Source organism: Carassius carassius, chromosome 4 (genome assembly GCF_963082965.1).
Source record: "Carassius carassius chromosome 4, fCarCar2.1, whole genome shotgun sequence".
NCBI classification, from domain to species: Eukaryota; Metazoa; Chordata; class Actinopteri; order Cypriniformes; family Cyprinidae; genus Carassius; species Carassius carassius.
Genome location: NC_081758.1, coordinates 17,194,492 through 17,216,886, shown reverse-complemented (window position 1 = coordinate 17,216,886; position 22,395 = coordinate 17,194,492). Strand labels below are relative to the sequence as shown.

The following is a 22,395-nucleotide window of genomic DNA, read 5'->3' as shown; positions in this document are numbered from 1 at the left end:
CTTAATCAGGGTAATGCATTATTAAATTTTTGAAAGGAATTTAATAATTCAGTATAAGTTTAATAATACAGTGTGTGCAGTGTGTTTGAATTTCACTATATAACAACTTGGGAATTGTTCAGCTGATGATCTTCTCTAGACAATGATTTTTCCCCAAACCCCCCCCCCAAAAAACCTTAAAAACAGTTTTGAAAGTTTTGAATTATGATTGTGCCAGCGTACGACTGGAAGTTTTAAATTCAGTATGGTGTCCAACCTAAGGCCCTGTTCACAGTTAAAGTCAATCCCACAATTGTGACCAGTGGGATAATGTGTATATTAAAATTAAATTATTTCCGCAGTCATCAAAATTCTTATATATCTCAGCCCAGTTATTAACACATTTTGTTAAACATGTTTCTGGCTAAAATATGAGTGCTCTGTCCATGATATTGCTTTCTTAAATGAAAGAGACATCTCGCCTGAATCAGGAGAGAAATATGCACAAATCAAGCACTGTTTACAAGTTAAAAACAGTCTAAAACACTTCAAAACAAATATGTTGGTGGACTTTGATGTGAGAGACAAATGAGGATGGGCTTTTTCACTGAACGAAGCTTAATTACGTATCATGGACTTTTATTTTGGCCAGAAGTGAGTTTAAAGTTAAAATGCATTCAAGATGGATTTGTTTCCTACAAAACACAGCTTTTCACTTCACAAAATGTTAATTGATGGATTCCAGTTGTAAGAATTACTTTTGGATTATTGTGATGTTTTTACAGACTCTCATTCTGACGGCACCCATTCACTGCAGAGGACCCACTGGTAAGAAAGTGATGCTCGTCTTTGTTCATTGATTCCAACCTGATTGTTTCCAGGTTTGTTTTGGTGTCAAGTCTTTATCCTCTGTGTGAAAAAAGGTGAAGAAAATATCTCAGATGCTGAGAAAAGTCTTACCATTGAAAAGTCTGTACATCAGAATAGCTCAACTACCAGACGAAAATCAATGAGGTTACAAATGCATGAATCCAAAGAGCAAACTAAGGAAGATTCTGAATCAGAAATATACAACAGATGCATCAGAGAAAAAGAAAAGCCATACTGTAAGTGACTCAACACCAGCATGCAGATCAAAACGCCACGATAAGGCAAGAATTGTTTAGCAGATTTTTGGCTCTTGTGTTATAGTACAAGCCTCCTATGCATTACTTAAGGGACCAACCGATTATATACATAATGTGAAATATTTTATAACATTTTCACATGCAAAATAATTTAAACTATATTTATTATTTAGTTTTTCTAAAATATTTGGGATTTATAAAACAGGTGTTTCTTGAATTTAGGATTTACTGGTAAATTAAGCATGTTTAGTATAACATTTAGCTGATAATTATCTAACTATAATATCTTTAAATTTGACACACTTAGAATTTTTTCCTGTGCCAAGGGATTTTTTTGTTGTTATATCAGTGTTGGAATGTTTGAACTTTTATTTTGAAATAAGGGCAATATTGACCGGAAACACAAGAGTACAGCTACATACCGTTGGTTTATTTACAAATTGGAGTGTTTTTAAGGTGAAGACTAAAGCTGTCGCTTACACCAGAGACACGGCTGAATAATGTTAACAAAGTCAAGTTTTAGCGAAGGTCGGTATTTATTTACTTTTTTTGCGAAAAGAAAGCACATGTAGTCGCGACATCAGCAGTGTTGACATACGATTGCGAAACTCCTGAGAAACTAAGTCTTACAGTACAAAGGTAAATAAGCTAATGTTACATGCATTTACATAATATGCTAAATGCATTTTCCATGCATGTTCCTGCGCGTTGTATATGCAAAATAAATGAATATGTATGTAGTAATAACGGTATGTTTTGCCTTAATGAATGAACGCAGGTGGCATGCAGTGTGTGAAGTTGCCCATCAGTGTGAGAGTGGAGATCAATCTGCTTCTGCTGGCCGTCACTGCTTTAGCGCTCCTCACCAGACTGTGTGGCATTCACTTTCCCAGAGCTGTAGTGTAAGTATTCGTTTAATTATTATATGTAGACATTTTAATTATTATAATTTTTTGAATTATATTCACGTGTATTTCTTTATATTATGTCTGCATACCACTACAGGTTTGATGAAGTTTATTATGGACAGTTTTTGTCTCTGTACATGAAGCAAGTGTTTTTCATTGATGAGAGTGGACCACCTTTTGGCCACATGGTACTAGCTTTAGGAGGTGAGAAGATTTTTTGTATTTTTATTTTTTTATATTTAATAAAATAAATTATATTTATGTATATTTACTAATGGATAGTATTTATCTGTGTAGCATATTTAGGAGGATTTGATGGCAACTTTGTCTGGAACAGAATTGGAGCAGGTGATCTCACACATGCGGGGTTTATGTTGGGTTGACAAAGACTGTTCATGTACGGGGGGAAAATAAATATGATTTAAATTTTTAAAGTTCAAAATGTTTGTGTGTGTGTGTGTGTTATTAGCATTTTTATTTTTTATAATTAAATAATATAATTAAATGGTTTTAAATCTTGTCGCCCCTTGGTAGTTTGCTGAAGGTTGAGAATCACTCACACAAACTATTTCGCCACAGTCTTTCAGGCTGTTCTGACTGTATTTTTATTTATTTTATTTTTTTTAAGATCAGAATCATGGTTCTAGAAATTACTGCTTTGCAGTTTGCAATGTCCTAGCAACCAGTCAGAACGCCTTAGTGACCACTAAACATTGTCTACATTGCATCAGGATACATGACACACTTATATTACTTTCCTTTTAGTTTACATAAAACTTGCATTACTCGTATTGATTTTTATTTGGGTCCATTGTAGAGTACACCAGTAATGTTCCTGTTTGGAGTCTTCGGGTAATACCGGCCCTCGCTGGCTCCTTTTGTATACCACTTGCTTATCTTCTGGTGGTGGAGCTCGGATATTCCCATTTCTCAGCATTGGGGGCCTGTCTGCTCCTCCTCATAGGTAAGTACTTAGAGTGGGGAAAAATATTTATTTGATCCCCTTCTGATTTTGTAAGTTTGCCCGCTTGCAAAGAAATGAAGGTTCTGTCAATTTTATGGTAGCTTTATTTTAATGGAAAGACAGAAAATCAACCAAAAATCCAGAAGAAAAAAAAAACATTATATAAAGGTTAGAAATGTATTTGCTTTTCAGTGAGTGAAATAAGTATTTAATCCCCTACCAGCCAACAAGTATTGTGAATCTCACGGATTGGTTATGTGCCCATGTGGAACAGTTTACTTTTAATGTCAGCTCGTTAGGTGAATAAAAGACACCTTTCCACACAATCTGTAGCTTCCATTCCAACCTCCCCCATCACCATGAGTAAGACTAAAGAGCTGTCAAAAGATGTCAGAGACAAGATTGTGCACAAGGCTTTAATAGGCTACAAGACCATCAGCCAGAAGCTTGGTGAGAAGGAAACAGCTGTTGGTGCGATTATTCAGAAATGGAAGAAATACAAAACAATCCTCAATCGGGCTCGGTCTGGAGCTCCGTGCAAGATCTCCCCTTTCGGGGTAAGGATGATCGTGTGAAAGGTGAGGGATCAGCCCCAAACTACACGGGAGGAGCTTGTTCATGATCTTAAGGCAGCTGGGACCACAGTAACCAAGAAAAACATTGATAACACACTAAGCTGCAATGGACTGAAATCATGCAGCACCAGCAAGGTCCCCTGTTCAAGAAAGCACATGTAAAGGCCCGTATAAAGTTTGCCAAAGAACATTGAAATGATTCAGAGAAGATATGGGAGAAAGTGCTGTGGTCCGATGAGACCAACATTGAGCTCTTTGGCATTAACTCGACTTGCTGTGTTTGAAGGGAGAGAAAAATGCTGACTATGAAGCAAGAACACCATCTCTACAGTTAAACATGGAGGTGGAAACATGCTTTGGGCCTGTTTTTCTGCTAAGGGTACAGGATGACTTCACCGCATTGAGGGGCAAAATCTTCCCTCAGCCAGAACACTGAAGATGGGTCTTCCAGCATGACAATGACCAGAAACATACCGCCAAGACTTTAAAGGAGCGGCTCAACAAGAAGCACATCAAGGTCATGGAGTGGTCTAGCCAGTCCTCAATCCTACAGAAAATCTGTGGAGGGAGCTGAAACTTTGAGTTGCCAAACGACAGCCAAGAATCTGTAAAGAGGAGTGGATCAAAATCCCTCCTGAGATGTGTGCAAACCTGGTGACCAACTACAAGAAACGTCTTGCCTCTGTGCTTACCCACAAGGGTTTCTGCACCAAGTACTAAGTCATGTTTTGCTTGGGGATCAAATGCTTATTTAACTCACACTGAAATAGAAATCAAATTTGAACCTTTATGTATTGTGTTTTTTGTTTCTGGATTTTTTGGTTGGTATTCTGTCTCCGTATGTTAAAATAAACCTAAAATAAAAATTACAGACCCTTCATTTCTTTGTAAGTGGGGAAACTTACAAAATAAGCAGGGGATCAAATAAAAAATTTCTTCTCTGTAGCATATCGTTTTCAAGTCATTGCCATGGTGGTTTTTCCAAGCCGTTACTGTCAGTTAAATACTTTCGTTTCATTTTTACAGAAAACTCCTTGATTGTGCAATCACGCTTTATGCTGCTGGAGTCCGTTTTAATCTTTTTCCTGCTGTTAGCAGTGTTGTCTTACCTTCACTTTCACAAAGCGAGCAAGTAAGAATTTTTTGGCTAATAACTTTTATCAGTTTAAAATCTGCATTGTCTTGTCAACCTTCTGTGACTAATGATATTTGCCCAATTGCATGGCTGTATATTTGTAATGCACTTTCTCTTCTTTCAGTTCATCCTTTAGGTGGTTTTGGCTCGTGACCTGTGGGGTCAGTTGTGCATGTGGAATTGGGTATGTACGATCCTAAAAATAACTATTTTTGGCATTTGGAATTTCCTTCAGAATGTGTAAAAATCTAGATTCACTTGCTCTGCAAATGAAACTTAAGTAGTTCCAAGTAGTAAGGTTTGTCTTATTTTACAGGGTAAAATACATGGGTATTTTCACATACTTTTTACTGCTAGGCCTGACAGCTGTACACACCTGGCAACTTATTGGAGATCGAACCTTAAGCCATGTGAGTAGCAGTTAAGAAAATATCCATTGGTTTTACAGAGCTTTACAGTAATTTTGTGATCCGTGTGAAAAGGGCAAAGTAGTGGTCCAGGTATTGGTTCGCTTCCTGGCTCTTGTGGTGTTGCCTGTCATCATGTACATTGGATTTTTCTACGTCCATCTTACCCTGCTGTATCGCAGTGGACCACATGACCAGATGATGAGCAGCGCTTTTCAAGCAAGTCTAGAGGTACAGATTCATTTCAAATTCAACTTCAAGTTAAAAAGTTTGGAGTTGGTGAGATCCTTTAATGTTTAATGCTCACCAAGACTGTCACTTTGAATAACTTAAAGCATCCTTGCCGAATAGAAGTTAAAATTACTGACCCAAAATTTTGAATGGTGTAGTGTGCATAAAGAATTAAAACAGATTTTGTTTAATTCACAGTATAATCGTCACCTATCTAAGCGGTCAACATCTCCTTTATTTTTCCCGTTTTTCCTATAAAGGGTGGTCTAGCGCGGATCACTCAGGGGCAGCCCTTGGATGTCGCGTTCGGCTCGCAGGTCACTCTTCGCACTGTGTCCAGTAAACCTGTTCCATGTTGGCTTCACTCCCACAAGGTTAACTATCCAATCAGGTGAGACATTGGGACTCTGTCTCAAAGCTGTGGGTTCCAGGTGACATAATCCTAAACAACCACATTTTCAAGCTGATCTTTAATAACGATTTATGCTTAAAGATATGAAAATGGCCGTGGCAGCTCCCACCAGCAGCAGGTGACCTGCTATCCTTTCAAAGATGTCAACAACTGGTGGATTATTAAAGACCCTGGGCGGTATGTACATTTGAAAGATTAGATCACCAAAAAATTTAAAAAAAATGGCTGAACATTCACTGACTCTCAGGGCAGGGAAATTTAGCCGTAGGTCACTTGCTCACCAGTAGACCCTCAGCAGTGAATGGGTGCCGACAGAAGCGGAGTACTTCAGCTGATAAAAACATCACCAGTCCACTAGGTAACATCTTTTAAAGTGACACACTGTGTGTTTATAAGAAACAAATCCATCAAGACATTTTACCTTTAAACTGTCTCTTCAGGCTGAAGAAACAGTCCATAATCCATAATAACGCTCCTCCGGGAAAAAAACTCCATCCCCTGTTGTCCTCTCAATCCAGTGGCTTATTGATTAAATCCTGACTTTTTAATTTATTTTGCCGGAAACATTGTTTTTAAATTAAAAAACATCTAATGAATTTATGAAGAAGATGCAGCTTTTCGCATTACTTGATGGACTGGAGTTAATTGTGAATTATTGTGATGTTTTTATCAGCTGTTTAGACTCTCATTCAGACAGCACCCATTCACTGCAGAGGATCAAGTGATGTAATGCTAAATTTTTACCAATAAGAAACAAACCCTACTCTACATTTTGTATGGCCTGAGAGCAAGCAAATTATCAGCTAATTAAATTTTTTGTGAGAACTATCCAATTAATAATTATAGCATTACTAAAAATATTTTTGTGAAATCATATGACCAATATGTGGGCTGCAGCTAAACATTTTGCGTGAATTGTATTGTAATTAATTTCAAACCCCAGGCACAGTCTTGTGGTCAGCAGCCCACCCAGAGCTGTCAGACATGGTGATATTATTCAGCTGCTTCATGGAATGACCTCTCGCTACCTAAACACGTAATTAATTCTACCAACATCAGATTTGTTAAAGTTACATTTCATAGTAATTTGTTTTTTTTTTTACATTAATATAAATTATTATATATTTTGTTCAATTATTCAGATTTTCATTGTGAACTAATAATAATGTTTTTAATATTTTTCATAATCTATTTAATATAGTACCGGTAGTAGCAATAACCTGGCTATGCTTTGTTTTCAAGGCATGATGTTGCAGCCCCCATGAGTCCTCATTCACAGGAAGTCTCTGGCTACATTGACTTTAATGTGTCTATGCCGGCTCAGAATCTCTGGAGAGTGGTAAGATCTGAGACCCGTAGGTTTATAATACATGTTCACATTTACTCTATTTAAAATATATTTTATGATGCTTTCTTTTCATTGCACTGTAGGACATAGTGAACAGGGAGTCTGATAGAGAGATCTGGAAGACGATTTTATCAGAGGTGCGATTAGTCCATGTGAACACTTCAGCTGTTTTAAAGGTTTGTATAGTAGTACAATTTGTACAGAAAAAGCATAGCCTTAATATACAGTTTTAGAAAAAATGTGTAAACTCTATTAAATTTGAGTTGGGTGTATGTAGAAATACATGGACAAAGTCACATACTTTTATGACAGAACTTTTGATGACAGAATTGAAATCTTTGGGTGGAGTATCTCTTTAAGAAAGTTATTTATACCTCTTCTGTAATGTCTTGCAGCTCAGTGGAGTGTCTCTGCCAGAGTGGGGTTTCAAACAGCTGGAGGTGGTTGGGGATAAGATTTATAAAGGTTACCAGCAGAGCAGCATGTGGAATGTGGAGGAGCACCGCTATGGCCGAAGTATGAGAAATAACATCTCTATATGTTTTCATATTGCTTATGTCTTCTTCATTTGATTAAACACACATCTGTACAGGTCAGGAACAGAAGGAAAGGGAGTTGGAGCTGAAATCACCTACACACAGTGACATCAAGAGAAACCTTACTTTTATGGCCAAATTTCTTGAGCTGCAGGTGACTATTAAAAATTAATCATGATCTTAAAGGGATAATTCACCCGAAAAGGAAAATTTTCCCATTATTTACTCACCCTCAAGCCATCCTAGGTATATATGACGTTCTTCTTTCAGATGAATACAATCGTTGTTATGTTAAATAATGTCAAGGGTAGGCTAATACATGCTTTATAATGGGAGTCCTAGCTTCCATTAACTGTCGCGGTCACGAGAGAGTGTCGTCCAGAGGATGATGTAGGCCGTAGGCGTATCATGAGCGCCGTTGAGAATATGCTAGTCTCGCGAGAAACTAGTTTTATTTACAGCAAAGGTAAACGTCCCTGGTTACTATCGGACATGTTTCCTTTCGAGATTTCACGAGACATTGCGGAGGTTTCTCTGCTATGGGAACAATATTCAATCCCGCTGTGAGAGAGGCTACAAACAGCCTCAACAAGTTACAAACTCAGCAAGATGGAACATGGTTAGAGAGTCTCGGGCCAGCAGGAATTGTGGGTCGGGGGAGTGCATGTACAGTTCTCTCTCCACCTTCAATACCACGACTTGGGTGCCCTTGAGTAAGGCACTGAACCCTCAATTGCTCCCCAGGCGCAGCAGCATAAATGGCTGCCCACTGCTCTGAGTGTGTGTTCACAGTGTGTGTGTTATCACTGCTGTGTGTGTGCACTTTGAATGGGTTAAAAGCAGAGCACGAATTCAGAGTATGGGTCACTTGTGTATGTCACTTCATTCACTTCACATCACTCATGGAGCAAGCAGCTGGCACGATATGAGCATCACAGACAGCAGATCCTTTCTGATAGGGATTGGCCAAGGCGGTGCCACCAGCAGCTCTGTCAGTTCCGGGAATCAAGGCTGGTTTGACCAGTTCAGAGCCACTAGTATCAACGAAGCCCACTCCTCTTTGATGTTGAATAACACCAATAGCAATATCATGATCGGGGGAAATTACTAGGGCGAATTTGTCCTGAACTGATGCTTGCAAAGCACTCTGTTGATAATACTTAAATCTAGGATTGGGTGAAGTCCCCCATCTTTCTTGGGTACCACAAAATAGTAGCTGTAAAACCCGCTCTCCAGCTTGCTTGGAGGGACTCGCTCTATTGCTCTTTTTTTTCGAGCAGGCTGCAAACATTGTCTCAGAACCGAATGTGACTGTATGCATTTTTATTGAAAACATTTTTATTAAATACAAAAATGAACAATTTCGGCACAGCTTCCACTGGACACCACTCTCTCGTGAACATTTGTTCTACAGTTAGAAGCTAGAGATGAAGTTTTATGAAATTGTAAATAGGGATATTTTAACATGAATAACATGATATTTTAATATGAATAAATTAACGTGTGTCCTCCAGAGTGTTTTTGGCCACATGTCGTAATGCCTGGTGCTCTTCTGAAAACGACCAGCTGCTGGTGCTTGGAGGCATTTCATTTTTCTGGAGTGACGCTTTATTTGCTATGCTTTGAAATAATCAGTAACATGTTATGAGTATCTTATTTTGAAGAATATTACCGAATATAAAATTGTTGTAACCAGCAATATTAACTTCTCCATTCATTGTTGTGCTGTACTATTATGATGGTTAGTCATTTTAGTGTTTGTCCCGCCCCTCCTCCACTGTGATTGGACAGCTGTGTAAAAAGGGAAATTAATGATCTCTGCATTTTGCTGAAGTTAAAAGAGTAAAAAACTGAAAAAAGAAAGGGCAAATGAACTCATTACATTTCATTTTAATACATGGAGAAAAAAATGCTGTGTCATCAGTTTGTCTAAAAGAATACAGAATGTTTGAATGTTTCATTTACCATTTACATGTGATGGGAGCAGGTTTAAATTTCGAATGACTTTCTGAACTATTTTTACTCAAAAATGAGTTCTGCTTGTGTTTCATGAATGAGGCCCATTTATTGTATGTTTGAGTAACAGTGGAAGATGCTGACTGTGAAGAATGAAGAGTCCGAACACAAATATAGTTCATCACCCATTGAATGGATAACAATGGACACCAACATTGCATACTGGCTTCATCCTTCAAGTAATGTATGTCAGCATCATTCTGTTGGTTTGTGTTTTATATCTTTGTATTTGACAATGACAATGCGACTAATTTAATCTTTTCTATTTTTAATACAGGCACAAATTCAACTGATAGGGAATATTGTTAATTGGACCATTGCAAACCTTTCACTGGTTGTTTACTGTCTTATGTTTCTAACCTACTTACTAAGACGACGGAGAAAAGTTGAAGACATTCCTCAAGGTATGTGTCTAGAGGTTCTGTGAGCAATAATAGTAGAGAATTTGGCTTTACCATCACGATTCATTAACTGTTCCTTTCCTGTTTTTTCTTCTCTCTTAGACTCTTGGGAACAACTGGTTTTGGCTGGTGTTGTTTGTTTAGGAGGATGGGCAGTGAATTACCTGCCATTCTTCCTAATGGAGAAGACTCTGTTTCTGTATCACTATCTTCCAGCGCTCACCTTCAAGATCTTGCAGATACCTATAGTTGTAGAGCACCTGTACATCCATGTATTGAAGTAAGAGTTTTAATTTCTCTCTGAAATTAGTCAGTGTGTGTCAATTTGTAAGATTTTTAATGGTTTTGAAAGAAGTGTCTTATGCTCTACAAGGCTGCTTTTTTTTAAACAGTGCAAACAGAAAAAATATAATTAACTATTTTGTATTTTAATATACTGTACTGTATTAATAAAAAAAAAAGTATCATATATGAACGGTGTCTTTATCATTGTATCACTCCAGTGTAAATCTAGTCTCTGTGCTCATATTTGTATTTTATGCTCTTTTCTCAGATCCCCAGCTCAAAGGAAAGCATTTGGTGGTGTTATTCTGGCAGTCCTTTTTTCAGTATATGTGTCCTACCACAACTTGAGTCCTCTGACCTACGGCCAGCCAGCATTATCATCAGATGAACTTGCTGCACTGCGCTGGAGAGAGAGTTGGGATATTCTCCTCCGAAAACGAACATGAGCTTCAATAAGTTCACAATAATGTGAATGCTAAAGCCAAGGCATCTGGTAGTGCTGTTGGCTCTCCAGAGAGCTGTGAAAAATGGAGAACTCATGCTGCTCAATCTCAAAACTCTAAACCAAATTAGTGTTTCATTTATCATGCTTTTATGTTTACATATTATTCTGTTCATATGGCAATTTTATTGCATTGTTTTAGGGACTTGTTAAACTAATAAGATAGGTTGCGTTTATTTGAATTTGTTTTTATTTAATCCTTGCAAAACACTAAACAATGAAACTTGAAAATATGGAATAAACTTTTTTTATATCCTCAAACTTTGTATTGGCCTATTCATAGCAGCCATTATTTACATGAATACAGCAAGATAGAATAGATAAGCATGCAAATGTTGAGTGGAGTGAGCACAGTTGTTCTTTTAAGATGTAGTGTTCCTTCTCTTTGAAGGTTTTTAATACCTTGGCTTAGATTGTTGTTGTTCATAAATATCTCCCTGTCATTCAGAGTTGAGTGAAGCGAGGGTTTTTAGCTGATTCTGCCAGTGGTCATGCCACAGCTGCAGCTGTCCTTCCTGAGCGTCACACTCCTCCTGAACCCTCTGCCCATAGTGCTGGGGGAAGAAGACAGTCACACAAGCAGAACGATTTCAAAAATTCTATTTCATTTTCTTATCAGGTAGGTTTAGACAAGAGCAACTTAAATAGCCAACTCATTCAAAATGAACTTACCTCATGCATGGCATCTCGCTCCTCAATGGTCTTAAGATGCCCTAGTGCGGTTTTAGCAGCTGTGACGGTGGCTGTTTCCTGAGATTGTTTGTGAAATGAGCTGTCATCATTGGATCCGAAATAACAAATGCCTGACCATGTTCTACAAAGAATTTAACGTTCATAATAACAGTAAAAAAAGAGGTGCTTCAAAAACATTTCTATTTCCACACCTGCTGCCTTTCTGCATCAGAGTATTGCTCTTGTCTTGCAGCAGGAGGTCAGTTTGTTTCTGGCGGATGAGTGTAGTAATCTCTTTCTTTTGTTCAGCATCTGCTTTTCCAAAAGACATTCAGGCTTGAGTCAGTAAATGAATGATTATCAATGCAATAAATATATATATATATATACTTGTATAATAATATAATATATAATGTATATTAATATAATATATACTTTTATGTACTTGTTTTAACAAACACTTTCATCTGATTGCCTATAATTATATTCAAATTGCTTATAATAGATCAACACTGATCATGAGCCTATCAAACCTGTGCTGTAGCACCATCTACATTTACATACATTAATTCATAACTTTACATCCCACTTGAATGGTTATGAGGTTGTCGAACTGAAAGAGTAAGGCCTCCACCAACCAGGCAAGAGCAGTGACAAATTCTTCTGCATTTTTGAGAGCACAGGTCTGTCCAGAAACAAGAAGACCAAGTTAAACTTTTGTGATAAAAAAAAGCAATAAAAGCGATTATTTGAATGAAAGTTTGAATTGGTAAATCTGTAACCTGAGCTTCCTGTCTGGTATTCTGGATGGCTTGTCTCTTCTCCTCAGCCTTCACCGGGTGTTTCAGTTCTGTTTCACAGGCTGGATGGCTCAGACGCGCACACAACTGACCAGTGTGTTCCCTATATGACAGCAGGCCACAAAACAGCACAAACCTTAGTTACTACTTGTGGCGAGTGGGGCGGGGCCGAGAGCCGTGGGAACGGAGTGAGGCCGGTGGAGTGATTGGAAATGAGCGACACCTGCTCGACCCACCGGTCTCGAGTCCCACGGAGGAGATGGAAGGATATAAAACTGGAGCGACGACAGTGAAGGACGAGAGAGGGCCAGGCCTGGGTTTTAGTTTATGTTTTGGTTTTGTTTGTGCGCGGCAGTCGTCCGTGATGGGCTGTCGCGCTGTTTGTGTTTATTTTATTATTAAAGTCATTTTGATTTTCCGCTGGTTCCCGCCTCCTTCTTCCCGTAATAAGGAAGTTTAATGCGTTACACTACTCTTTATGAATGCAACATTTTATGCAATATTTAGCATATATCTGGAGTAGATAACATTACTTTTGCATTGTGACAGTGTAATGGCATCTTCCTCAGAGTGACTACATGGGAGGAACTTGAAAGTATAGGATAATTTCCTCTGCTCTCACCATTGTTCTGCATTTGTTTACATACCCTCTTTTGTTCACTCTGCTGCAGAGCTAGTTGAAACCGGTGTTGAATTTTCATGACTCTCATGTTTGTAAAAGTTTGTCTTTGGCCTGAGGAAAAATATTCTTACTGTTACTTCCTTTCAAAATAATAAATCTTTAATGTGTGATCACAATGATCGACTTGTGAGCTGAAAATCTCAACCTGCTCCAGACACTTTGTTTCTCTTTCTTCCATGTGGTGTATCATGGCCCACTCTTCAGAATCAATGCGCTTGTCCATTTTTTCCAGATGTGAGTGAAAGAGTTCAATTTCTTGGGATGTAACCACCGATTTGCATTAGGGAGTCTTCGGTCAGTTTATTTTGCTGGATCTGTAACCCCTGTACTTCTGTCCGGCAGTCTTCTAGGACGAACGGTATACCCTTGCAGTATTGATCCATGCGTTCTCTGCCCAAGTAATAAACAGAGTTATGAAAAACCAGATTGAAACATTTTAGTTCTCTCTTGTGAAAAAGAAGTACACTTAATTGAATTGAATGTGCACTTGTATTATACTTCAATCCTTAAGGTACATAAATAAAAAAAAACTGTTCTAATAATATTATTAATTAACTAATATTATTAATTAAATAATAGAAATGTACCTAAAAATATCCTACTTATGTCAAAAAAGATTAAATGTCTGAAAACATTACATTCAGTCATTTATTATTAAAAAATATATTATTCCTGTAATAAATACTCTTTTTATAAATGTGCTAAAGCAAGGGCTGTTACACTGCTACAAATAAGTAACAGCCAAAATGGTTTTGGGGTGTGATGAGGGGACAAACCTGCTCTGACAGTGTGAATGTCCATTTGTATTCTTGCTGAGGTTGGTGGAGCTTTCAGTTTCTCCTTTTTGGCTCCCACAAAAGTCATAGTGTTGGTTAGAGTAATATGAAACCTCTCTTCCAGATGACTAAAAAAATGTTTGTCTTACAGTAAGCAATGGAGCAACACAACAGAGGTTTTTTTATATTAATTTTTATTGTTATGTTCTGTAAAGTCCGTGCACTCGGTACAAGGAAGGTATCCGGTGCTGGCTGAAGGTCTCCTGCGTGTTCGGTCTTATCAGTGCGTAGAGTTATTCAATTTAGGTTAAACTCAAATCTGACTCCATTTTATTATGACCTCAAATTTAGGTTGGAATGCAGATTGGTTGTATGTCTGTTTCTAAATAGTATTCTTCTGACATTTGATTATTCTAGTTAAACTCTTCATTTTATATTTTGCTTACTTGTTCATTCGGGTGCTCATGTCGCTAACAAGGATATAACATAATCTACTAGAGTCAATAATTACAGACTAAAACAGAATAAATATAAATCAATAAAATTTTGCTGTCATTCTTTAAATTCAAAACCAAGATAAAACCTACCCCAAATGGAGGCATGAACAAACTATTGGAATTTGCATTACCCCAGTGGAGGGAGGATGGGTGAGGAAGGGGTTGAGAAAGAACTGATAACATATGTGAGAGAGGTCTGTGGGGTGTCTCGAAGATGTCCGTGTATGTTGGTATTGTCGTAAACAGAAAGAACTGCAAGCAGAAGTAAATGAATAAATCATAGAAAAGAGAAGATGGAGTTCTTTATTGCACAGTTTTCATTTCCAATTCAAATTCCATCCCTTGTGCTGTTTTCTTGTACTATGAATAAATAGTGGAAGAACACAAGGCAGACATCACTATGAATAACCAAAGCATTATTTCATCCTATTATTTCTACTGTACACATACTCTTTTAGAAATTCAACAATGAGAGCCTTTGGGTACAAAACCAGCTTGGTTTTCTTAAGGTCTGTCTCCAGTTCCTCTTCATGGGTAGTGTGAAACCCTTAGCACATTGCCTTTTACAGTAGTGAGAGTCTCTCTGGTTTGAGAAACTGAAAATTCTAATGCCTTAAAATCTTGATCATCCTACGAATAAAGAGGAAATTAAATATTTAAGCAGACACAAAATAAAAGGGGCAAGTGTATGTGTCATTGCACTGGATGAGCTGAATGTTGAAATGTGGCCTTTGTGCACCTCTGTGCCTCACCTCAAGTTCTGCCTTCAATCTTTCATTTTTAATGTTTGTCATGCTTTGACCTTAGTTAACACCAAAATAAACATGATAAATGGGTGGTTCAGAGGCAAAAGAATAATACAGTTCCTCAAGATTCGTTTTCAACTGACCAAGTTGAAGAGACAGATAAAGCTGGCAAAAATCCTTTGAGTCCTTTGATTTTTTTATCTTTTTATAGTGAAGTTCAGGTAGATTAAGGTACAAACAACAACAACAAAAATCTCAAAGTAATCTAAATATGTGTAACCCATTCTTAACCTCTTCCAAATAGTTTAGTGTCTTCTCTAAGGAGGCTTTCAGAGCTTCTTCTGAGTATTCCTGTCTCAGTTTGGCCAACATCACAACCAGTTGGGCCTCTTTTCTCTGTTGTATGAGACATTTGACAGCTAATATCCATGTTCAGCACACATACCAAGGTGTGAAATGTTACAAAATATAGCCAAAAAAGGGTTATTATTAAAGCATTATTTATGAGAAAAGTCTTTCAAAAGTATTGCATAAAAAAATTAACATAATTGTGCCTGGTTCTCTTGGTCATGGACTACACTGGGGACTACACTGAATTTTTTTTATAGCTGCTGTTTAATGTTCAACAAGCCTGCACAGTGGATCTCCCACTGAGCTGCCCCCACACATAATCTTGAATAAGATGGATGGGTTTCTCACTCTGTGTTTTCTGATCTGACTTCAAAATGCTCAGAGTATCTTGAATGTTTTTAGGACTCTGAATGTGAGGCCTGTTCATAATGTCACTGCAGGAAGAAAATAAGTATGTGTATTTTAGGTAAATCCCCTGTATAATATTATGGTGGCCCTGCCAGAACCTTCAAAACTTTCATTACCAGCTACAGTCATCTGACAGCTCATGCACTTTGTTGATAAACAACATGGCATTACTTTTATGGAAAGGGAATTTTCAGTTTTTTTTTTTATATGTTAGACACTTGAACTGGGTAACTGCATTGTTAAGTTTTATTATTGTCCAATTTTGGAGCTCTTCCTCCCATCTCAGCTTTTGGAAATCTGCAAATGTTTCTCCATCAAATTTAAACACAGTTTGGCCAAAGCAGGTTGATTTGCTAGCAGAGCTTGGTTTATCATCTATGGAAAACATGGATTCATGATCAAAGAAAAAACTACTGATAACATACAAATGCGTATTTGTCATGTAGAATTGAGAAACAGCTTCATTGTGATCCCTTCACCTTTTCTCCACAAGACGATCAATTATATCTCAGTTATTTTTTTTTTCAGAATCACAAAAGATTATTATTGAAAATAAATCTGGCAAAACGTGTCTTATTGAGTTTCTTTGTCTTTTTGAGTTTCTTTATTGTTTCTTTGACTGAAAATTAACAAATGCTGTTTGAACAAATGTTTGTGTTTTTACATACATTACCATTCAAAATTTTGGGGACAGTAAGATTCTTTTTTTTATTAGGTTTTTATTAATAATACTTTCAAGTAGCAAGGACACACTGACAGTCAAGACATTCATAAATGTAACAAAATATTTTAAATTATAATCTAAATGCTGTTTCTATTCTTTCTATTCATTTAACAATCTTGAAAAAAAGTATAATGGTTTCCACAAAAATATTACGCAGCTAAATTGATTGCTAAATGTATATTAAGATATGCTTGTCTGTAGTTGGACTAGGATATGCATAACAAAGATTTATGTGACACTGAAGACTGCTGAAAATTCAGCTTTGTCATCACAGAAATAAATGACACTTTAAAATATTAAAAAACATTTTTTTTTGAATAAATATATTCAGCCACTTTTATTTTACACTTCAATTTCAATTAAATTTCACAAAAAAATTAAATAAAATAAAATTTGAATATCCCATTCACAAAGGTTCATATAATATAATTCATGCCCCCATAAGAAAGCGATAAATGTCAGACTTATACAGTAAGTTCAGTGAATATGTTTTGGGTATGTTTATTTTTAAACATCAGTTTCTGTAACAAAAAAAGAGAACAAGATTTACATGAAAAGATGTATGTATATTAATAGATAACAGGAAATGTGGCAGATCAGACTCATGATAACATAAGTGATTGACTGGACATACTTTGACACTGAACACGATTACATTGATATAATGATAATCAGGTTTTATGGGTCACTGGATGCAAAACATGTTGGATTGTCATTAAATTGTATTTTAATATGCTGTCAAAGAAGGCCACATTTCATCTCCTTGTGCAAAGCTGTATGTCACATCCCGTCTGTATCACTCCCAGAAGTGTTGTCCAGGATGCACTGCGCACTCTCTTTGTCTGTGAATGTTTTGGTTCTTAAAGCACGTTTCCTGTTCAATACCACATTATGAGTTTGCTTAGAACCCAATCATTCGGTTTAATTAAAATCTGAAATATAGTAGCAGCTCTGCTTCAAAGGTTAAATTGTTGTTATGAAAGAATACAAAAAAACCAACCTCCTATAATAAAAGTTGCATTTTCCTTTAAGTCTGCAGTTAGCTGATTTCTCCTCCTCAGAGAACATCCTCTCGGAATACTGCAAATATGCATAGAAAATGAAGCGACTATAACTGCATGCATAAACATCCACAACAAAGATACCAACATTGTACTCGCCAGATGTTTGGCTCCGTGACTCTTCACTCATATCTGTGTGAGAAAACAGGAACAAGGTTTAAAAAAAAACAAGAACAATCTGTTTTATGAGCATGAGATCTGGTGGGGAAAAACAGTGAATGTTACCCTTTTCACCCCTTTCCCTGGACTCCTCCTCGCTAGTTTGACTTTTCATCTGTGGACAAAATGTAAGCAACCCTGTTAATGACTAAAAAGAATACAAACCAAATGCTGTGGATAACAATGTCACTTTAAAATGAAAAAGACAATACAGAAATATCTTATTTCCTAATAGTGTTTGCATTTAAATGATTAATAGAGAATTTATTAAAATTACCTCAAATGAACTCAGCAAGGAGCTTTCTTCTGAGTTCTGAGGAATAAAACAAATCATAATAAACATACTATTATATATATATATATATATATATATATATATATATATATATATATATATATATATATATATATATATATATATATATATATATAAAATGATACATATCTAAAGATAACGTGCTTACATCAGATTGACATAACAGGAAGCCTAACCCTTTGAAATGACTAATGATTCATCACTAATGTTTCATTCACACGTCACACTCACTCTGTGTAGCAGAAGTTTCAAGTGTACATACCACTTGAATTGGGTTTTTCTGTTTGCGAAGCTTTGAATGGAGAGCAAGAACTTCTCCTTGAGTTCGAAACAACTGGACTTGAAGTTCATCATAACGCTCGCCCATTTCCCGGATCTGTTTGCGGTACTGGTCTTTGTCTTGGAGATTTTTGGAGTTCTCCAAATGGTACTCCTCTCTTGTACAAATAGCCTATCAATAGGGAAGTGCCATACAACTGTTGTGGTTAATGTGATGCATACAACAGATACACTTAATAAATTTGAGTAGAGTTTGGCCTTTCTTCATCTAATTTAGACGTGTCCAATCTTTTTACTATTAATTAAAAAAAAATCTAGCTAGATTTAGGAACCTGGACCAAAAGTAAATGTTGCATTATTCAACTATAAAAGTGTGATACCTTGTCTCTTTCTTTGATGACCTCTTCCAGCTGCTTCAGAATGTCTTCCATTCGGTCACGGTACATTTTGGAGTCCTTTTTTAGCATTGTGCACTTCAGTTCCAACTCATCCTTCTCCTCTCGATACTTAAATTTAAAACCAAAATTATATATAATATTAATAAAATTAATCATGTGTTACATTTAGCGCTTTTCTGGGTACTCAAAGAACTTTAGATGGAAGGGGGTAATCTCCTCAACCACCACCAATGCGCCGGATCTACCTGGATAATGTTATGGCATGAATATTGTGCTGGTGGAGAGGAGACGGAGTGAAGTAGTCAATCAGTATATGGGGATGATTAGGACGCCATGATGATGGACAGGCCAATTGGTGAATTTAGCTAAGATTACAGGGTTTCACCCCTAACCTTTTTCAAAGGACATCATGGGATTTTTAATGGCCTACCAAGGACTGAAATGCTCCAGGAAAGCTCTTTTGTTGAGCGAATCAAAATGACCACAGCTCATCACAGCTGAAAGTCAAATGGCTTAGTTTTTTTCTGACATGTTGGTGTTACATCTTTCACTTGGATGTTATAAATACAGCTGGATAAAACAAAAACTGTGTCTGTCTTCATTTCAGGTTGTGTAGCAACAAAATGTGATTATTTTAAAGGGGGATGATTCTTTTATATACCCACTGTATATTTATGCATAGCCTACATACATACAAATACACACACAAACCACAAACACACACACACACACACACACACACACACACACACACACAGTATGATATGCATAATACAAAAACAAAGTAAAATTAACTTTGCATGGGGTCTACAGGTATAATTAAACACATGCAGGTTACCTTATCACGCAACTTTTCTGCACCATGTAGGTCTCTCCTTAGATTGTAGAGATCATTCACCAGTTCCTGGTGTTGTGCCTGAATTTGTTGCTTGAATTCCTCTAATGACTGTGAATCAAGCTTTTCGTGCTCCAGAGTTTGGACCTGTGTCAATGAATTGTGAGTATTAGGCATTCTTGTTCATATTTTGATTAGTGTAGTCTAAGTGAGACTGATTTACCTTGGAAGCACTCTCGAGCTCTTGTATATGAGCTGTGAGGATCTCATTTTCTCTCTGCATCTGCCAGATCAGCTCTGGACTTGGCCTCTGCTCCATGGCATTTTTCAAAGTTATTGTCTTTTTCCGTTGGATCTTTGAGTCACTTTCTGCATTCATTAAGCTGTGTTTCAATTTCTCAATCTTATAGAAAGGAACAAAAATATGGGGAAAAGAAAATACACAAAGAGAAAAGATCAAATTTAAAGAGAATAACGAAGAGAAAAGATCATAAAGTTTAATAATAACAATATTTGACGTGTGGCATTTATAGATAGTTAACAGGGATGACGTATTTTTGTAGGCCAAAACTCAGAAATATAGCATTTATAGGACTTAACGGTTCTTAGGCCTACGTCAATAGTTTTTTCGGGCATTTGGCTAACTGCCTAAAATAAAGTCTGCAAGCATAAGCCGAATATATTTTATGAAGATATTTTATAAAGCATTTACTTTTCTTGAAAAAGGGTTTTGGTTAAGATGTGGCTAATTGGGACTACAGAGGTTGTCCGGGAAATTAAAAGTCACCACGGCAAACAGAAAAACTTATCTACTCACTAGTCTTCTTTTACCAAAGTCTTTACAGCCTCATTATGTTCAGAATCACGTTCATGCAAACTATTCTAACTCAGACTTTCAGAGAAAATGTTTTTAAATAAACACTAAAAGAGCTGCCGGAACTGATGGTGGCGTTTACGTAATGCGACTGTGTTGTATTGTTTAAAGCCTACGTTTCGCTTTTTACTGCTTGCATTTAAACTTCAAAATTCATAAAAATGTAGTTCATTTCTGAAGAGTATGATAAAACACATAAGAATCATACATTTTTGTTTGTTGCAGGTCACAAAGCTTATTTTCTGCAACAATTCAAAAGTAAAAAAATAAATAAAAAATCTTATATGGATCTCGTTGAGGGCACCAGGGAGATGTAACTTCTAGGTTGGCCTATACGAAAAAAACAATCACTGCAGCACTCCATTACAATTATTACCATAACTGCAAACAAATAAATGCATTTAATTTCTTATTTCTATCTTTGGATTTAGTTGTAAACTATGACCAGGACATGTTCTTGACATGTTTTCCTGGTGGACTGACTGATCACCTCGAGCTGGAGGTCTCTGTTACACATGAGCGCGCAGTTCTTCTCCTCGCTTAATCGGGTCAAGTCGTGCATCAATCGGTAATTCTCGTCTCTCAGTTTGCGCGCTTCCGCGCACGTGCGCTCGCGCTCCTCTCGGATGCGCTGCACGCGGTCCTGCTGTTTGTGCAGCTCGCTCTCACACAGCTGCAGCTGGCGGATGGCGTCCAGCTGCTCCGCCGCCTGCGCAGACACTTCGAGTCGCTTCCTCCGTTCGTCCTGTGCGAGCTTCTGTAGGCGAGAGACCTCGCTCATGAGGAACTGAGTGAGGCCACACTCACCGGCAGTGTCTGGGTGAACAGACAGATACTTCTAGAAAAAAGTTTGCATACAGACCCATGGCAGAAAATACTGTCAACAGGCACAGCATTTCTAGCTATGCTTCTGGACTCTGATAAAAAGCAAAAATTGTTTCTCTAACACAATATAATAACTTATTATTATACTTAAAAATATTTAGCTTAATATTAGTACAGTTTATTAAACAGTTCGTTATATCCTCTCTAAGGACCCTTCTTAGTAGCCTACCTTCATGGCCATTGGGTTAAAAATCCTGTGGCCATATTTAACAACGTCTGTTCTCCTTTTGCCTATGATGATAGCAGTTTTTAGAGCAATTATGATTTTTATTCGCTTAAAAGGTGTGACTAAGGTATTTTATGCTTAACATTTATTTTTTATTTTTTTAAAGGTATACAAATCAGCTGCTGTAGGCCTACAGCTTACCAATAAGTACGGAGAAGACCCTAGCAGGCTCTTTGCCGGTGATTTTGCGGTATACATCTGGGTAGTCTAGCTCCAAACTCTCTAGAAATGCCTCATATCCTTTGAGGCCAGTTCTTTGTAATATGTCCAGCAGCACCCCTATAAGTGGATAAAAAGTCATTTCTGAACCATATCTAGATACCACTTTATATAAACATATACTTAGAAAATAAGATAGAACGCTTCACATTATACAGTAAATATTTCTTTCAACAATATTTGCTGTATATTTAATGTTTTAAAACAGTTAAACTTTAGGTGGCCTAGAAAAACACTTACCAACTTTTCGGCGTCTGATAACCAGACTGGGGTCGTTGTAGATCTGTTCTTCATCCTCACTGCTCAGCACTTTACACTGTCTCAGATAAGGTGTTATCCTTGAGGGCTCAATGGTCTTGATAAGCAGCATTCTGTAGTCTTCCAGCCGTGCCCAGCACTCATCATCCTCCTCCATCTCAAAACCCCCTGGACCGTCAGACATGACTGACACTAGCTCTATGTTGGCTTGAAAATAGTTGTTTGATGGCAGGTTTTAAGGCTAAGCATGCGTTACACATTCAGCTGGTTTGTAAACTGAAAAAGGAAATGAAGTTCACTGAGTTCCCTTTTTCCAGGTGTCATTGCAGTTTTTTTTTTCTCTATTTCACAACAAAAAATGTTGAGCTGCAATGCACTTTCGGCGGTATTTGGTCGCAGAATG

At 37.1% G+C, this 22,395-nt stretch overlaps 3 protein-coding genes across 5 annotated transcripts; 1 reads left to right on the top strand and 2 right to left on the bottom strand.

Annotated features, from left to right (window-relative positions):
• The first annotated feature begins 1,884 nt into the window (after positions 1-1,884).
• On the top strand, positions 1,885-11,087 carry LOC132138564 (protein O-mannosyl-transferase 1). Its single transcript, XM_059547685.1, has 19 exons — positions 1,885-2,008; positions 2,112-2,218; positions 2,312-2,362; positions 2,832-2,978; positions 4,580-4,685; positions 4,813-4,872; positions 5,005-5,098; positions 5,171-5,326; positions 5,587-5,717; positions 5,820-5,915; positions 6,682-6,774; positions 6,981-7,077; positions 7,170-7,262; positions 7,482-7,602; positions 7,679-7,776; positions 9,709-9,822; positions 9,916-10,042; positions 10,142-10,319; positions 10,593-11,087. Exons 1-19 carry the CDS (start codon positions 1,890-1,892, stop codon positions 10,768-10,770), a joined length of 2,166 nt encoding a protein of 721 aa, XP_059403668.1. The 5' UTR covers positions 1,885-1,889; the 3' UTR covers positions 10,771-11,087.
• A 115-nt stretch (positions 11,088-11,202) lies between these two features.
• On the bottom strand, positions 11,203-14,222 carry LOC132134707 (coiled-coil domain-containing protein 180-like). Its single transcript, XM_059547140.1, has 6 exons — positions 14,203-14,222; positions 12,281-12,401; positions 12,081-12,183; positions 11,711-11,810; positions 11,499-11,640; positions 11,203-11,380 (listed from the first exon to the last, which is right to left on the bottom strand). Exons 1-6 carry the CDS (start codon positions 14,220-14,222, stop codon positions 11,267-11,269), a joined length of 600 nt encoding a protein of 199 aa, XP_059403123.1. The 3' UTR covers positions 11,203-11,266.
• A 2,736-nt stretch (positions 14,223-16,958) lies between these two features.
• On the bottom strand, positions 16,959-22,254 carry LOC132138580 (caspase recruitment domain-containing protein 9-like). 3 transcript variants are annotated; one of them, XR_009432892.1, is made up of 12 exons: positions 21,975-22,254; positions 21,657-21,794; positions 20,895-21,220; positions 19,754-19,933; positions 19,534-19,677; positions 18,678-18,803; positions 18,281-18,469; positions 17,980-18,015; positions 17,769-17,817; positions 17,632-17,675; positions 17,483-17,551; positions 16,959-17,356 (listed from the first exon to the last, which is right to left on the bottom strand). XR_009432892.1 is itself a non-coding variant. In XM_059547687.1 (12 exons), exons 1-12 carry the CDS (start codon positions 22,174-22,176, stop codon positions 17,263-17,265), a joined length of 1,608 nt encoding a protein of 535 aa, XP_059403670.1. In that variant the 5' UTR covers positions 22,177-22,254; the 3' UTR covers positions 16,959-17,262. The 3 variants fall into 3 exon arrangements, 2 of the variants coding, with proteins under 2 accessions (XP_059403670.1, XP_059403669.1); XM_059547687.1 differs by having other exon boundaries at positions 17,483-17,562; XM_059547686.1 differs by having other exon boundaries at positions 17,483-17,675.
• Between the last annotated feature and the right edge of the window lie 141 nt (positions 22,255-22,395).

Bases quoted from the DNA above. Each gene is read 5' to 3' on its own strand.
- LOC132138564 (XM_059547685.1), top strand. From the start codon at position 1,890: ATGCAGTGTGTGAAGTTGCCCATCAGTGTGAGAGTGGAGATCAATCTG. The intron at 2,363-2,831 runs GTGATCTCACAC...GGTCCATTGTAG, and splicing joins CTGGAACAGAATTGGAGCAG to AGTACACCAGTAATGTTCCT. The intron at 7,263-7,481 runs GTTTGTATAGTA...AATGTCTTGCAG, and splicing joins ACACTTCAGCTGTTTTAAAG to CTCAGTGGAGTGTCTCTGCC.
- LOC132134707 (XM_059547140.1), bottom strand. From the start codon at position 14,222: ATGAGCACCCGAATGAACAA. The intron at 12,184-12,280 runs GTTACAGATTTA...GTTTCTGGACAG, and splicing joins ATACCAGACAGGAAGCTCAG to ACCTGTGCTCTCAAAAATGC. The intron at 11,381-11,498 runs GTAAGTTCATTT...TTCTTCCCCCAG, and splicing joins AGCGAGATGCCATGCATGAG to CACTATGGGCAGAGGGTTCA.
- LOC132138580 (XM_059547686.1), bottom strand. From the start codon at position 22,176: ATGTCTGACGGTCCAGGGGGTTTTGAGATGGAGGAGGATGATGAGTGC. The intron at 18,470-18,677 runs GTATCACACTTT...CCCTATTGATAG, and splicing joins TCATCAAAGAAAGAGACAAG to GCTATTTGTACAAGAGAGGA. The intron at 17,818-17,979 runs GTAATTTTAATA...TTTTGTCCACAG, and splicing joins CCTTGCTGAGTTCATTTGAG to ATGAAAAGTCAAACTAGCGA.